At 35.6% G+C, this 18,356-nt stretch overlaps 1 protein-coding gene across 3 annotated transcripts; it reads left to right on the top strand.

Moving 5' to 3' along the window:
• The first annotated feature begins 304 nt into the window (after positions 1 to 304).
• Positions 305 to 18,272, top strand: LOC123678778. Of its 3 annotated transcripts, none has more exons than XM_045615990.1 (18): positions 305 to 467; positions 729 to 959; positions 1,010 to 1,252; positions 1,344 to 1,511; positions 2,167 to 2,346; positions 2,397 to 2,558; positions 4,294 to 5,633; positions 6,785 to 7,047; positions 7,121 to 7,343; positions 8,471 to 8,631; positions 9,666 to 9,947; positions 10,992 to 11,312; positions 11,830 to 12,864; positions 13,759 to 14,825; positions 14,938 to 15,128; positions 16,127 to 16,476; positions 16,536 to 16,664; positions 17,438 to 18,272. In XM_045615990.1, the coding sequence occupies exons 2-18, from the start codon at positions 771 to 773 to the stop codon at positions 17,785 to 17,787; spliced, it is 6,654 nt and encodes a 2,217-aa protein (XP_045471946.1). In that variant the 5' UTR covers positions 305 to 467; positions 729 to 770; the 3' UTR covers positions 17,788 to 18,272. The 3 variants fall into 3 exon arrangements, with proteins under 3 accessions (XP_045471946.1, XP_045471948.1, XP_045471947.1); XM_045615991.1 differs by having other exon boundaries at positions 307 to 467; positions 2,167 to 2,340; XM_045615992.1 differs by lacking the exons at positions 6,785 to 7,047; positions 7,121 to 7,343.
• Positions 18,273 to 18,356: the final 84 nt, after the last annotated feature.

Genomic DNA, 18,356 nt, shown 5'->3' with positions numbered 1-18,356 from the left:
AATCATTAACTTGTGAATTAGCTATTGACAGTCACATTATAAATCTATTGTTGTAAACATCAAATTCGTGGAAATTATTCTGGACAAATACGGACCGAATCCTTCAAATAAAAGTATATAAAGATATTTGAAAAAGCAACTCCTAAACCTTATTTGTAGAACGATTAGTAATTCAAAATTTTGTTATGGTCGATTTCGCCAACATCTAAAATTAATCAAAGATTTTGAATATCTGTGATTTGAAATATTTGATATCTGTAGTTGTGTTTTGATAACTTTTTTTTGGTTAACTGTCATTTATGATTATACGTCTGTCACCTGAGACCTGAGTTTTCTGTCAGTTTAATTGATTGTATAGAATATATGTACGTTGTACATAATGTTACGTGATAATAACTGATATTCAAGCTTTCATTCTATTTTAGTAGATTAGATTTGGATTTATTTTCTGTAAATAAATCCTTATTGTAAGTAAATTACTTATATTACTGTTAATACTTTCAATAAGTTCAAAAACACCTCATGTTTGAAAACTCTGCTTTGTTATGACATCTTATTTGTATGTTGGAATAATTCAACAAAAAACTTAATTTCATAGAATTGTGCATTGAATTGATCGTTAATCGAAGAGCATTTGTATAATATAACTGATAAGAAAACGCCGTTCGAATTTGTAGCCTAAATAATTATATTGATCAATAATTTAGCAATCTATTTTGAAATTTTAGATGACCAGTATCAAATTAGAAAATTAAGAAGTTCCTTCCACTATGGACCCAGAAGAACTAGAGTTTTTGAGAAATTTAAATAAAGAAGAAAGAAGATGTGTTGTTCCTAGTTTAATAAAAAATTTGGAAGAAAGAAGTCTAGGGTGTTTGAAGAAAAACGTTTCATCAAAAGAATATCGGGAACTTATTGCTGAGGAGCTGCTTATAGAAAAAGAAAAATATGATGAGCTAGTAAGAGGTATGAACTATTTTGGATTTTATTTAATACAATAATTTTTTAGCGATGTGATATTCCTGGAATGCCAAGATCAACATTTCTCATGGTATTTAGTCCAGATGGTACTAAAGTTGCCTCTACTCATGGAAATCATAGTATTTATATTACTGATATTCGAACTGGAAAGAATCTGAACACACTTGTGGGACACCCTCGTACTCCATGGTGCATAGCTTTTCACCCCACCTCTAATCAAATTGTAGCTTCTGGTTGCTTAGGGGGTCATGTTAGAATATGGGACCTAAGTGTAAGTTTTATATTCCTAAACATTGTATGTTTTATTAATTCCAAACAGTTGCTAGTTGCAATTAAATAATTGAAACCTATTTTGCTTCCAGGGTGGCAGTGAATTGTGGATAGCAACCCAACAAACTGTCATTGCTTCCATAGCATTTCATCCAATAGAGAGGTTTCTGGTTATTGCAACATCCAATGAAGTGCACTTCTGGGACTGGAGTGAACCAGAACCTTTCTGGCATGTGTGTACTAGCAACATAAAGGAAAAAGTAAGTTTTGCAATCCACTGAAAAATAAAGTAGTTGAAAATTTTTCAGAGATATTTTATAGAATTTTGGAATATTTCAAAGTATATTAATATCAAAGCCCCTACAGTTTGGTTGTCCTGGAAAAAGTAATAAATGAGAATTAGAATTTTTGCAACTTAGGTTAGGTTGAATGTATAGATTTTCAAAATGTAATGAACATATCTTTAAAAACTAAAAGAGAAATATGTATAAATATATTTACAGAATCAGTTGCTATGCTGCTTTAGTCTTCCCGACTTGATAATATTACCCATTATTTTTTAAGGTTGAATATAGAAGAATCTATTTCAATATCTTGAATATAAAATTGTAAATGGATTTTTTTTATAATGAAGCATCAATAGTTTTCAGATTAAAGAACTTATTTTCTTATCAGATGATCTTTGAAAACTTTAGAAATAGTATAAAGATCAAGCTTGATAAAAATTACCAAAATTAAACACTCTTACATTGAAATTAACAAGACTACAGGAACTCAGTGAAATATTTGTTAGGAAGCAGATCGGCAAGACTTTTATGTATACATACATATCATGATACACCATTACTAACAGTTTTAAAAATTAAGAAGAAAATTGGAATGGTTTGTGTACAAATTCTAAATTCAAACTTTCAGGTACGTTATGTAGCTTTCGACAAATTGGGACAGAGGCTTATAACAGGTATCTCAAATCACAGTAGATGGGAATATGTGAGGTCCTCAGAACGTACAGCAGAAGTTCCAGTTCGACACTTGCATCTACACCATATTGCATCCAATAGACCAGTTTTGAGAAGGGGATTGTTTCCTGTAAGAGTAAGTTATCATGAACGATTTGAAGAATTTAGTCAAATATTTATTTTCAGCCAAATGCTGCTTCAATGTCCTTTTCAAACAATGTTACACGAGAAACTCGATCCAGGGTTCCTGAAAGAGAGAGAAATATTACAATGTCGTATAGAAATCTTGTGAGACAGTATGGAAGATTAGTACAAAGATATCTCCAACTATATAGACCTCCTGCTATGGTAAATATTTCTCTACGATGTTTATGTATATGTACAGGGTGGGCAAATAAGCGAGGTAAGCGGCTATATCTCAGGATCCACTCATCGTAGAGACTTGCGGTAAAAATTGTTACCACTGAAGTGTACAAAAAAACACACTGGAAATTGTTTTGAAGTTCATACCTCTACCGCTAGGCGGCGTAATAGCTATCGTCGAGTAGAAAAATGAATTTACTCGAAAATGTTTCATATAAAGTTGAAGAAAAAAAGTCATCACTGTAATCCTTGGAAAATTCTATATCTTTTTGAATTGTCACTTTCGATTTTACGACATCAAATAAGAGTAGGTGAAAGGGAGAAATCTGACTGATTGAAGTGACTGTAACTTCAGTTTGGCTCAACATTTTTGAGCAAATTAGATCTCATCTAAGAGATAATATCTTGTTGATTGAGGATAAAATATACTCATGATAAATTTGTTTTTGCTGCTTTCGATAGGGGGCGCTAAGTCAGAAGTTCATTGTTTTGTTCATTTTATTCCGAAATTCCAAATGTAATGATAGGATTTTCTTAACAAAAACAGAAGTTACATCAAATTTAATGAAAAAACCTGAAGGTCGCAAAGCGATAGTTCCAAGCGTTCTGGAGTTATGGCCGAAAAAAGATATTATTCAACTGATGCACTGCGAAAATCCAAATTGTGTCTTTAGGTTCTGACAAAAACAGAAATCCCATCAAATTTGTATGAAAAAACCAGAAGGTCGCAAAGTGATAGCTTCAGGCTTTCTGGAGTTATGGGCGAAAGAAGACACAATTTAGTTTTTCAGTGCATCAGTTGAAGAATATCTTTTTTCGGCCATAACTCCAGAACGCCTGAAGCTATCGCTTTGCGATCTTTTAGGTTTTTTCATACAAATTTGATGGGATTTCTGTTTCTGTCAGAACTTAAAGACGCAAATTGGTTTTTCGCCGTGCATCAGTTGAAGATTATCTTCTTTCGGCCATAACTTCAGAACGCCTGAAACTATCGCTTTGCAACCTGCGGGTTTTTTCATGCAAATTTTCTTCTGTATAACTCATTTGTTTTCGAAGATAAATTCACGAAATTTGATTTATAGCCATTATCCAATATAGAGATACTAATGGTGTCTTCAGATTTGTTTCAGAGACGCGATAGTCAATTGATGATTTCACATAACAACTCTTCAAATTTGTGTAGCTACACTTGATATTTTTGTAGAGTGTGATACATTGGTAAATTCGTAATTTTTCCACCTCATATGGAAAACCAATATGGCATCCATAAGAAAAAAATTGACTATCGCCTCTCTGAAACAATAGAAAACAGAAAAAATCTGTTGACACCATTAGAACCTCTATATTGGTTAATGACTACAAAACGAATCTCGTGATGTTATCTCCAGAAACAAATGAACAGAAAAAAATAATCTCGATTTTCAGTTTTTCCGAGATATCTCGGGAAACATTAGAGATATTTTGGATCTGTTAACACCAACACACTTATCCCTAAATAACACAACCTTTTTTGTAATTTAAGCCACCCTGTATCTTTAACGGTTTTCGATATCCCTGTAGTGCCCCTCTATATATGTAGTTCCAACCCTATATAATGCGTTCCATTTCAAGAGTGAAGTCAAAAAAGTCAGTATCTTTGAAATGGATGACATTTTTGAAAAACCAATAACCGGAAGCTTTTCGACAATTTTCCGACTAAACTCATGATATTTATTTTCAGATTGATAGAGGCACGGACCCAATGGAAAATACTGTTGCTACAAGTTCTATGGCCACTAGTTCACAAGAAACACAAGTACAAGGATATAATAGTTCATTTGTATCTGTTGCCTCAGGTTCTACAAGTACTAGCGTACAAGAGACACAAGTACAAGGATCTATTAGTTCAATTGCATCTGTTGCTTCAGGTTCCACGAGTAGCAGCGTACAAGAGACACAAATACGAGAATGTAATAGTTTGGTTGCTTCAGGTCCATCCTGTTCAACAGCTCACAGTCAGTCGGAAAATTCTAGTCAAAGTAATCGAAATGTGGAAACGAGGCAGCATATAAATATTTCAAATAATCCCGTCTGCAGCTCTTCAGTATCAAGAAAACATAAGATTGATGCACCCCCTGATAATAACATCCCTTCCAAAAAACCCAAGCCCAGTGAAAATCAAAATAGTTGTGATTCCCCACCAAGGAGTAATTCACCTCAACCAAGTACTTCCACAGTGACACAATTCGTAGGTACAAAACGCCAGTATGCAGAATTGATCATAAATCAAATTATAAATGCAAAACTGGCTAGAATGGCTAGAGATAGAGCCAATTCTGGAATACAGGAAAATTCAACACAACAAAGTGCTCAAAATGAAGAACTTGCAGGAAATGAAATTGGAAATTCATCACAACAAAGTGCTCAGAATGAAGAACTTGCAGGAAATGAAAGTAGAAATCAACAGGAAAATGTAACAGAGCACTCTACTTCCACTTCACCATCATTGACCAATGAAACTGAAGACGATGATAATAAATCTGATCAAAGATCAACAGGGGCTCCCCAAGAAGGTGATGATAATTCAAGTGAGCGACTTGTAGGAAATGTTACCCAAAATCTTGTGTGTAATACCGATTCTGAGGAATTGTCAGCAAATAGTACTGAAACAAATCCGGAAAATAATGTGGGAGCTAACATGCAAAGCACATCAGGTAATGATTGCGCCATACCTGGGACGTCAAGGGATCAGTCGGCAAGATCTACCGATTGTGATAAAGATCAAGCATTAAAGCAAATAATAGAGTTTTTAGAAATTCCAAGATCTTTATCAGATCAGGTTCTAAATACATCCACTGCCGAACCTACTGATGCAAATTCAATGTCCCATTCGTCTTCCGTTAACCACCCAAGGCCTGGGACCTCGAGATCCTCAGATGATCAAGAGCATGGACAAGAGCAATCATCGCTTGAAAATATGATGATGCACATGAGAAGAAAGGCGGAAGATAAATTAAGGGCAAGATTTATCCCACTCATTCAATCTAGAGTGCCAGAAAATGATAGGGAAGTATTGATACGGTAAGGATTTATTGATTGGTGGAAAATCAACATTGGTATGTTTTTTTCGATGATCTTGTAGCACAATAAGTGCTTTCCAGTAAGCAGAGCGTGAAGCACTCGCGCTACCTTTTCTCTGGAATTTTCAGGGCTTAACGCACTGACAGCTGTCAGAGAGAAATTCAATTTCAATTCAATTTATTCATCCATATGAGCAAAAAATTATTACAAATTTAATTTCTTTTTAGTAAGACTGTTAATTATTATCATGACTGTTAATTATTATTAAGACTGTTGATACCAAACTCGGTTTTCTGGTTTGTTTATGTTCAATTTGACAGTTTGGTTGTGGCGTGTTCCAGTCATAGAAAGGGCGTGAAGCTCTAGTGCGCCAAGCCCCTTAGTGACAAGCACCTAACTGGAAAGCACTAACTATGGAAATTACATCAGAAGGGTTATTTTAGTTCTTAATAGACTATTTGAAACGTTTTTCATATTCCCTTGAATTAATCAGTGAAGTTTATAGAAAATTTTATTTTCAATTCGCATAAATATTTCTCAAAAAAAGACAATCATAAAAGTGAAATGTGCCATAAACAAAAGTGATTGTTTTCATTAGTAATAATAATGATTCAAATGTTTCTTTTATGGACATCATTTTGATGTAAGTTATGAACTTATTTCACTTCGTGAATCACCCTGTATCATAGGATTTCACCAGATATGCAGATTTATTTAATGTGCAAATCACAATATACATGGTAGAAGAAAATTTAAAAGTTGGGCATTTTGATTATACTATAATATTATTTCAGATTTTGAATTTCATCTGATATTTTCAATTGTAATTTTTTCCGTCAAGTGAACTTTCTGTTGAAAGGTATGCACAGTATTTTGAAACTCACCTCAGGTGCGAAACTATGATTAATTATTTCCAAGGCTTTGAATGTACCAAACTTGCGCTCAAGCATTGAATTACAGGATTTGTTTGTACTCACTTGGTTTACGTAAATAAATAAGTTTCAGAGTATATCATCGTAAAAAGGTATGAATGGATTTATTCTAAACAAACTCATTATTTTCTGAATGAGTTCCTCAGAAGGACAAGAAGAATACAATGGGATTTTTTCAGGAGGTCATGCACAGTTCGAATAATGTAATGTGTTTTTTAGATTATTCGAGGACAACATTAGAGAAAGTAGGGAAAGAGCTAGGCTCAGATATAGGAATATGGGTCAAATACTTAATAGACAACCCAGTCGAGAACCTATTTTCACATCTTCGGACTCTTCTAGTTCAGAGGATGAAAGAAATCCTTTGCATATGAATTTTCATGTTCGAACCCGTTCTGATATTAATGCGTCCTCAAGAACCCCAGAGAGTCAAACGGGTGCTAACACAAATATCCAAAGATCACGTGGAAACCCATTTCCTAGTGAGTATCTCATTCCAGTTGACTTGGATTACCTTCATTCATCACTAAGTGGTTGTTTTTTAATTGATTTTAGGTGGCAACAATAGCTACCAAAATATCAATAATTTGGAAAGCTGGGTGACAAGTCTCTTTGACGATGTTGATTCTTCAGGGGCCAATACTAACGAAATGAATGCTGATGCGTCTAATCTTAGATCATCAGAACATTACCACAGTTTTTCTGACTTAACTAGAAGGATAACATCGCCAACGCCGTCGACGAATTTTAATTTTTCAACAAATTATAGCAGCTCAAGGTAAACAAAGGTTTGAGTGTGCTTTGTTGAGTTTTTACGTATTTTTTTCTGCATTAGAATCTAAATTCGTTAAATTGGCGATGGTAGATATCTACAACTTTTAACGTATGACATAGTAGTTTTGAGGTTCTGTGTTTAGAAATTTCTGTACAGAATTCTGCTCTGGTGGTACACGTCTTCCTTCTGTGATCCATAAATAGGAATAGATCTAAAACTATTTCCTAGTAATGAATGAATAAATTTTTCGAAATTTCTTGTCCCTGAAAATTTTGGATAGCCAAATTTCATAGTGTCTGGGAATTTCTTATCAGCCTGTTTATCTCGGTAACAACAAATTTGTAGAAGCCGTCTTTGTAAATGTATTTTTGTACTACAACTACTGTAAGAAGCAGAGAAATAAAATTGTGTAAAATTTTGTTCTTTGGCCAGTTTGGATTCCTTGATTTACTGCAGATGGTTTAGTGCACTCGAATTGTGGTTTTTATTTTCAATTACAAACATTTGGAATCGTTGGGGCATTTTGAACCATATCAAACCCCCCTGAAATTTTCTTTTTACATTTTGGAATATGTAAAATCGAAAAAATCATTCTATCAGGTATCTGCACGAAATTTGGTACAAAAATTGATTGTTGTGCTGCATTGATTCTCCAAGCCGAAGAACACCTTCCATTAATTATTAGGTGAAAAAATCGAGCAATCCAATAAAAAAATTGTCAGAAACATAGTAGCACTTAAAAATGAAATTGAAAACCTGTATTTTCACGATTGTCTACTGCATATAATATTTCTTACCCCAAAGTCCTAGCTTTCCGAGTTAAGAATGAATTAATATTCCCTTCTGATGTATGTAAACTGTCGCACTGGTGCAAGTCCCGAAAATATTCAAATCATTGCAATTTGAATATTTTATGAGATAGGAGAAAATAATAACCATAATGCAAAATTTGTAGTTTTTTTTTGCAGAAATGGTGTGTATATTTCTGTTTCAATTAGCAAGCACTGAGTGGCTATAGTCCAATTTAGAAATAGTTGAAGAGAAGCTTTCTTGCTCAATTCTAAAACATTCTTAGTTGCTGTTAAACCTAATTTTCACATGATTCAAATATTAACATTGAGGTTTTCCAGTTCACAAGACACTCCACCAAATCCAGCTGGGAGCACTAGTACTGGAACCACAAACTCAACTATCTATTCTCAAGCTAGAAGAGAAAGAAGAATGCATGATAGCATATCTGCTTTTACTCCAGCAAGAAGAACGACAGAACAATCCAGAGAAGTTAGAACGAGTAAGTAAACTTTTGAACGCTAATTTTTCGAACCGATCATCATTTCGTCACTGATGACGATCACGTTTCTCATATTCGGTCGTCTGTGTACATGATAAATTTTCAACTCTTCGACTGTGTGTCATCAGAATTACCCAAATAGAAATTTCAAGCTTAATATCGAAAAAAAATCATCAGAGAAGAACCAATTTGAGGTTAGGAGCTTTTGAGGATCCATTACATTGTGGATAAGCGTCTACTAATAAAAAAGCCTCAGAAACCTCTTCCGGAGTGGGGTCTCCTGGAGCAAGACAGGCATAGTCTCTAGCAGAGGAAGTTGAAGCAAGTTGTGCTGCCAATAGGGACCTCAAGAAAAAGTACTTCAGAAGGAGAGACGAGAACAATGAAATGTGCAGCTTAACTTGCACAGAAATGGAATTTTTCCCAGATAAAGCATTTACAGGTAAGCACCTGATAGAAAAAAATTTTAAACAGAAAATTTACTGGCTTTGCAATGGTGTTGAAGAAACTGTACAATATCTCTCAACGGGATGCTCCTCATATGTCGATATTGTCGATATGACTACTTGGGGAAGGTAGTGTACCAACTGCTGTGCCTCAAAATCAGGTGCTCAAACATTTCAAGCCGCATCGTCTATACATTCCAAGACCTTATATGGTGATTTGGAACAAAAGAAAAAACACGGCCACCATTATAAGTCTATAATGTAGTTACCCTAGATTCTTATATGATGAAGACATATACAGAGATAAGCAAAAACGAGGAATAATTGTTGAAACAGATCAGAACATGTAGAGATTGAAAAAATTGTGGTCAAAGTGCTGTTGATAATGAATTGTGTGTTGTTAGTACTGAAAGAAACTGTCTCACATCTATATACATTTCTGTAGTCTCCAAGGGTGCATGATTGAACAAGCAACCAGCGCTCCTCAAAAGTTCCTGACTTCACGCCAGTGCTTTTTTCTTGATATTTAATATGTGATAGATTTCTTTCAAATGTTTTCTGTTTTTAATTATATTAATAACATTTCAGCCCCTAGAATGGCTGTACGTTCTGAAGGAGTAGGTAGTCGTACTCCAGATCGTGTATATCGTCGACGTGCTGATCCAGTAGGTACTACTAGGTCCAGTCGAACTCCTGCTCCAGTTGTAGTTAGCACCTTTGGCAGGGATGAAGTTATACATTTTTCAGAACTCCCCAACTCCGAAGATGATCCTTTTCTCACATCGGAAAGATCTGAACCTAACCCTACTGACAGATTTCATCCTTTCAATCCTCCTCCAAACCTCCCCACCATCGATCCAGAAAATATAGGTAAGTCGTGATCTTTTAGAGTCTTGTTTGTATCATTGATGGGCACTGTACTTATAAAGGGTGTTTTTTTTCGAGGTATATAACTTTAAGTTGGCATTACTGTTCAAGATGGCGACCGATTTAACAGCTGTCAAGTGATTTATTCTCGGTTTGGTTTGGCAATTCATCATGAATAGACTCACGCCTGAACAACGCTTGCAAATAGTGCAATTTTATTTAGAAAATAATGGTTCTGTGCGGAATACGTATCGCGCACTACGTCCATTATTTTGTTTAGCGATGAAGCGCACTTCTGGTTGAATGGCTACGTCAACAAACAAAACCGCCGCATTTGGAGTGAAGCTAATCCTCAAGTGTATGTCGAAACACCGTTACATCCAGAAAAAATGACTGTTTGGTGCGCTTTATGAGCTGGTGGAATAATTGGTCCGTACTTCTTCAAAAACGATGATGGCCAGAACGTTACAGTCAATGGTGATCGGTATAGAGCCATGATTACTAACTTTTTCATTCCTGAATTGAACAACCATGATGTCCAGGAGCTGTGGTTCCAACAAGACGGCTCAACGTCACACAGCTCGTGCCAAATTCGATTTATTGAAAGACACGTTTGGTAACCGCCTAATTTCACGTTTTGGAACTGTGAATTGGCCTCCAAGATCTTGTGATTTAACACCGCTAGACTACTTTCTGTGGGTCTATGTAAAGTCATTGGTCTATGCGGATAAGCCACAAACCCTTGACCATTTGGAGGACAACATTCGCCGTGTTATTGCCGATATACGGCCACAAATGTTGGAAAAAGTAATCTAAAATTGGACGTCCAGATTGAACTACATCCGAGCCAGCCGTGGCGGTCATATGCCAGAAATCATATTTAAAATGTAATGCCACAAGATTACCTTGCGAATAAATAAAATTCATGTCAATCGAATAGTCCATCGTTGTTTTATTGCAATTTAAAGTTCTATAGCTCTAAAAAAAACACCCTTTCTTTCTTAAATAAATCTTTCTTAAATTGGAAAATAATTTCAATTGTTTTAGGAATTGGCAATATGTATAGTAACATAGTTCAAGATCTGGAGACAAGTTTGAACAATGCCAGAGACATAAGAACTGTTGATCGCCCAGGTGAAATGTCGAATATGTTGAGCAATTTTTCCAATAGACTCGAACACCTAATGAATCAGTCCGAAGGGATTTTGAGGAATTTAAGAACGTCTGTGGAAGTGTTGCCTGAGAATGAGCCTCTTGACTACGGAGAAGATGCACCTGTTCCTACGGCTAGTTTCAATGACTCTTCGTTTTTCGTTAGAGACCAAAGAACAGAGAGCAGTGGTTTAGAAGGAAACGCTAATACAACAGGTAACTTTATTTTATAGTGGAATACTCTACTCTACGACCAATTTGTATTTTTTTGGCCGTCTGCTAATTGAATTATCGGAAATACATGAGTGTCACCTAAGATGTTTACAATACTGGTGTGTTCACTGCTTAGATTCGGCTCGACATAGGTGCTTTTCCTTTTTCTTCCTTAAGGTGGCGCTAGAAAAAGAATTGACCAATCAACGGCATCATTTTAAAAATGTCATTTGTTCTGTCAAGAGTCTTTTAGCCGATTTTCATTAACCTCAAAACGATATTGACAGAAAGACGACTTAAGCGCCATGAAAAACGCTGCGGTACAAGTGAAAAGGACCAACACCATTAAAATCCAAGAAGGTTGGTCCCTTCAAAAGTCGCCACTTTTATCTTAAGGTTTTTCTTGAACTTAGCAATTTTTTATTCAATATATCCAAATAATAAATTTAGAATGAGTAGCCTCTAGTTTAATAAAAATCCATTCCCAAGAGATGAAATTTTAACATTTTTTTTATTTTAGGGTATGATATCCGTCAAAATAACGCCACATCAGATCACACTTACCCAAGAAACTCAGATTCTCCCGGTCCATCTTCCAATTTGAATGAAAGTATGTCACCACTGATGAATTCTCTTCATCTAACACTGTCTCATATTCAAAGTCAATCCAGATTGCTTCATAGGCAAGTTGAGTCTATCGAAAAAATTGATAGGGCAATGGTAGAAGTGTCGCAGCTTCAGTTGATGAGGTTATTGCTGGCTGAACTATCAACATATGTGAGAAGTAGATCAGGAGAAAGTAGGAGCACTAGTATGTCCAGTGTACGCCAGATGATGGCTGGTACAAGAATAAGCGATTCAAATCCTTTAGATGTACAAAACAATGCAGATACCAACAATCCTACGCCATCATGTGATCCAGAACCAGGTACTTCAACCAGTGAAGGAAACTCCAGTCAAGGTTCTGCTAGAAGCAGAGGATCACCTCGCAAAACTTACCCCCCTTCCCGTTTGAACAGACCTAGAGAATCCGGAGGTTCAAGACCTGTTAGGAATACAAGAAGTACAAGTTCCTCATCTACCTCTTTTCCATCTATACATACATTCTCCGAAATAAATGTATTCACTTTGATCAGAATGGATAGAAGACTCCAGTCGTTGATAGATGACCATTCAAGATTCTCACATTATCCGGATTTCTTGTCAGCAAATCCAAGGAGAGTTGTTCATGAAGTGGGGGAACACCATCTGGCTCTAAGGTTGAGAGAGAGCATCGCTAGAACTAACAGATTGATAGGAAATATTTTTAACGCTAACGTGGTCAGAAATTATAGAATTGATTCTTCTACTTCGATGAGGCATGGGATTGAAAGGTTTTATGAAAGAAACATATTGAGTTTCATTATAGATGGAATAAGTTCTCACTTAGATCAAAATGGAGGTGTTTTAATGTCATCGGAAATGAGAACCCGAATGCAGCACGTTTTACAGCTTGCCATGATGATCTCAGATTTGCTGTTGCTGTATACAATCAACTCTTTAGCACCTACTACAGGTAAGTTTCAATTATGATTATGGTCCGTATATCACCTTGTTTACTATGGTTAGTAAGTTGGTGGTTCGAATATGTCAAATTCTTCAAAAACCGGTGACTATTTCCTCAAATTTTGGTGAGTCATCTGTCACCAGAACAACCGTACTTTTATTCTGGTTAGGTTCAGTAACCACGCCCACTCCGGTTGGTAGTTGTCATTTTAATTTTCAGATAATTGTTTATGAATATTTTCCATGGCATCTAACAATCAAAAACTTAATTATTTCAATTATGAAACAAATACCCTTCAGAGACATTAAGAACTATCAGTTATTTACAAATTAAAAGAGATCAACCATTTATAACCTCCAAAATTCTGTCAATGAAAAACTTAGTTGACCATTGACAAGTGTCAAACGTTCCATAAATACGAAGCAGGTTACCTGATACATTGAAAACCACTGGTTACCGCTCTGCAATTCCCAGCGATATACGGACCACACCCTATATATTTATTATTTGTTATTTCCTTATCATTTTTAGTGAAGTAAGCGTAATACCCATAAGGAATAACTTCTTCAACTTGAATTTTTGGCCGCAGTATTGCTAAGATTTTTATGTAGTCCAGTCAAATTAGTAACAAGCAGATATTTATCTGGGAATTTGAGATACCCAGCTATAAACTTGTATTTGGACATCCTAAAAGTTGTCTCAAGAACTACATATGGTATTAACCAATTTACCACAATAATCAGGTTGAAGAAATAATTCCTTCCTTCCTGAGAATTCGTAATAAAACATAAATAATACAGAAAGTGTAAAAAAAAATTTTTATAAATCCATTCTCAAAACCTGAAATGCTTTCCTTTAGCTTCGTTAATTAGCCATTGCAATTGAAATGATCATCTTTTTCAGATGTTAATCTAGAGTGTGAGAGACGAATACTAGCTACAAGGATTTCTGAAACATGTTCAACTATGATACGTTGTAGGCAGTACAGAAATTATTGCAACAATTTCGTTCAAAGTTTACGAACTTTACGTCTTATGGTCAGCGCATACTCTTCCAATTTTCAATCAAATTTGGCGAACTCTCCTAGAGGTTATGTTCGTCCTCAGGCTTTTCGTTCCGGATCAATATCTAGACAATTTGTGCATTTGACAAGGTCTGCTAATAACGAATCATCTACTGCGAGAAGTGCTACATCAACTACGCCTCAAACTCCGGAAAGAACAAATAGGGATAGTAGTAGGCAAACAATGGTTAGAGAACGCAGCAGTGCATCTTCTAATAATAGTCCACTTATTAATGCATGTGTTTACCTGGCTAGAAGACAAAGAACACAGGCAGATACCAATACATCTACCGCATCAAGCTCCCAACAAAGTAGACAGGCCGGGAGCAGTTCATCTATGGGAAATACAGCAAGCACTAGCAGTCCACTAATCAATGCTTGTCTTTATCTGAATAGAAGACAGAGGCTGCAGGAGTCAACACAAACATCGCAAAATTCTGACACTAACCCTACACAAAGCGATAATACTAATCCGCGCACTAGACGAAGAAATTCAACAGATCAACTCATCAATGCTTATCTGACAGCGGGAAGAAATAGAACCCTGAGTCCAACCGCTTCGAACCGAAATGAAGAAATACGGTCTCCACAAAATGTTGACGGAATTTCATCATCAGAAGATAGGGCAAACCGTAGTTATGGTTTCAATCCGTATCGTGACATAGCACTAATAACACACAGGTCTGATGCTTCTCCTCTCGATCCAACGGCTCGTTCGCATAATCCAAGAAACCTGCTGTCACTTCGGACAGGTCGTGGTCGATCGCCAACCAGTGATTCTAGAAACCCCTTCCCAGCAGATACTAATCGGACAGTGAATTCAAACTCTGAGCCCAATAGCAGGAGTTCAGAAAGAGATCGAAATGCAGAACGAAATAGCAGAAGTTCGGAAAGTGCAGAACCTCAGGTAAATTTTTCTTTTTCATTTCTAACGTTTCTGTTATTTTTTACCATTTTATAAATAATACTGAATTTGGTAGTTCATTCTACAGGGTGACTCAAAAAACATTGTTTTACAGGCGAGTGGATCCACTCCGGGAACTGGCCCATGGAGGGAAAGTAATCTCGATCATATTGCTTCTCCGGAAGATAGAAGTTCATATGGTTCTCCTCTAAGTAGAGCTTTAAGGGGGTTATCCACCCAGATGGCTTCCTATTTAAGATCACGTGCAACCACATCAAACAGTTCTGATCCTTTGGAAAGTGCAAGGTAAAAAAAGCTTTCTTTTTTGAATATGCAATGTTTCGATTCATTCTAACAGGCCAATCGAAAAAAAGCGAAAGTCCCCGGTGTACCATAGTAAAACACATTTTTTTGGCAAAATTCGATTTTATTATTCATAACATACGGCCTTCGAGTGCGATACAGCGATTATAGCAATCTTCAAACTTTTCGATACCATTTTTTTAGTAGTAGTAGTTTTGGATTCAGTTCATTGTGTGCAGTCCCCTCAGATGAATGTTGATTGGATTCCGGAGTGAAATGATGGAGCCATATTTCATCCATTATCACATCGACGCAAAAATTCAGGTTTATTGCACTTAAACAGCTTCAAAAACTGCTCAGAATCATTAACACGTTGGTGCTTTTGATTGGTTGTGAGCTCGCGCGGCACCCATTTTGCACACAGCTTTCTCATGTACAAATATTCGTGAATGATATGATGTACACTTTCAGATGATATCTTCACAATGTCTGCTATCTCGATCAACTTCACTTTACATTCATTCAAAATTATTTTGTGAACTTTTTTGATTTTTTCGTCGGTGACAGCCTCTTTTGGGCGTCCACTGCGTTCGCCGTCTTCGTTCGGTGCTCATTTATTTCACTTTTAAACTCAGCATACCAATCAATGATGGTTGATTTTCCTGGTGCAGACCCCGGAAAATCTTCATCAAGCCAAGATTTTGCTTCAACTGTATTTTTTATCCACCTTTTTTCAAATAACAAAAGTAGCTACACTCACAATGCAATATCTCACAAACTAATGGTCGAACTGCTGTCAAATTTTGACACGTATCGTTTTAAGGTTGTTACTTACTAAAAATCATATGGATTTAATACTAGCACCGCCATCTGTGCATCAGACCGGGGACTTTTAAATTGACCTAATAGATGTCTAATTCGGAAAGCTCACTCTACAAATAAATATAATGTATATGATCATAACCATGTGAGTACCTTTCTGAAAATGAGTATTTTTTTAGGCAATGGAGGATACCAACGGTTCAAGTGAATGATGTTTCAGTTGCAGATATGGGTCCTTCAGTGGATAATTCTGAATCAGATAACAATCCTACTTCAGGAGCAAGTAGTAGCTCTTCTTATCCTCGAATAATGCGAAGGCTTGCTCTTAGATCAGTATCTGTATATAACCCAATGGGTGTTCTAAGACCAAGACTTCTGCATCCCTTATATGCAACTCTGAATCCGTTCGATGCCGACTTAGAACAGAGGGAACACATTTATGACAGTGATGTTATTTCTACAGTTACTCCAAATCATAGGATCCAAGTGTGGGATATTTCAGATTCAATCATACCTGAGATTCACGATCGTGAGTATTTCGAATGCAGTTTTATTGTGATCCAATGTCAAATAATGTTTTCATTACAGCATTAAAGAATTTAGTTGTCCGAGAATGTAAAATACATAATGACGCCAGTGTTGACATAGCATCAGATGGGTCTATACTTGTCACCCTATTGCCATCTGGTGGATATCTAAATATAACCAATAGATTGGGTAAGGTTACATTCTTATAATTTTTTAACTTTGGTTTTCTTTAATGATGATGAATCTGTCTCAAAATGTAGATGCTTGTTTCAAGGATTATTGTGACTAGATGTAGTTATATTCTCCGATTTTTTTTTACGTGAAGTCAGAAGCTTTTGAGTTCTCGTTACAAAAGTGCCATTAAATTTTAATGAACTGCAACTGGGTGATGGAGTAGTAAAAATATTATATAGATATTGGGTATGGCCCGTATATCACCTTGGTTAGTAAGTTGGTGGTCCGTATATATCAAATCCTCAAAAAGCAGTGACTATTTCCTCAAACTCCAGTGAGTTATCTGTCACCAGAGCAACCGTACTTTTGTTCTGGTTAGGTTCGGTAACCACGCCCACTCGTCTTGGTAGTTGTCATTTTAATTTTCAGATTATTGTTTATGACCATTTTTCATGACATCTAACACTTAAAAACTTTATTATTTTAATTATGAAACAAATACCCTTCAGAGCCATCAAGAACTTTCAGTTTACAAATTAAAAGAGATTAATCATTTATAACCTCCAAAATTCTGTCAAAGAAAAATTTTATTGATTAATGACAAGTGTCAAGTGGTCTGTATATATGGAGCAGGTTACCTGAGACATTGAAAACCACTAGTAACAGCTCTGAAATTCTCGGCGATATACGGACCATACCCATTATATAATGGTTTTTAGTTTCAATATTAGAATATGAATATTATACGCCAATACCCAAATCTTATAGAGTTTCTTTTTGTTTTACAGGCGTCTATAGTTTAAGGTGGGAAACTTTGGGACAATGCTTATATACTACTAGTTTTGTTCATAATGCAGTATCTGTGTCATTATCGCCATTGGGTAGACATCTTGTAGTAGGTTTAGCATCCCGTAGAGTTTCTATATTGCCTAACGATAGATGGATGATGGCGTCAATCTTCAAAATTGAGGAGAAAGATACACCCGGTGATCATTTACCTTTTGTGAGACAAATTGACAGAGGTACAGACGAGCGTGCTACAAGTCATAAGAGTGTTAATTGTATTCGTTGGCTACCCATCTCAGGTCAAGGACTGATATATGCAACAAATACAGGACAGCTTAACATTTGGACCTAAAATTTCAATCAATAATTTTAGAAGAGCTATCACTCAGTGTTGAAATTTATTGTTTTAAGACTAAAAAAAATGTTTATATTATATTTTATTGTACAGTTGGTCTTCAATGATTCAGTTCGATCATTTCGAACACGGACTCTTATAATTACCATTTTCTTTCTTTGTTTTCGTTGAGTATTACCCAGGGACATGAAAACTTTTCTAATTATGTATTTTTGTGCTGTTAAATGGAGAAATATCAAATTTTCGATGCAGTTGATTAACATTTTATTTGACATGTTAAATTTTTTTACGCAATCGGGGGCATACTGGAGATCCTATATGTAGTATATATATTTATGTATTTAAAAACAATGTAATTTCTGTGTTGATAAAAAACTGAATATCCATCTGTACACATCACTTAAGAAACGGATTTCAGTTATTTATTTCCAATAATAAAAAATGGAGTGTAAAGTTGCCATTCAATAAATGCGTATATTACATTTTGAGTTTTTTTTTGTATAGGTATGTAATTCTATTTTATCAATAAACATAAGTATAGCTACAAAATTCAAAAAGTATAAAAA

Source organism: Harmonia axyridis, chromosome 4 (genome assembly GCF_914767665.1).
Source record: "Harmonia axyridis chromosome 4, icHarAxyr1.1, whole genome shotgun sequence".
Taxonomy (NCBI): Eukaryota; Metazoa; Arthropoda; class Insecta; order Coleoptera; family Coccinellidae; genus Harmonia; species Harmonia axyridis.
Note: the sequence above shows the minus strand (reverse complement) of the source record. Positions and strands in the feature narration are given on the sequence as shown.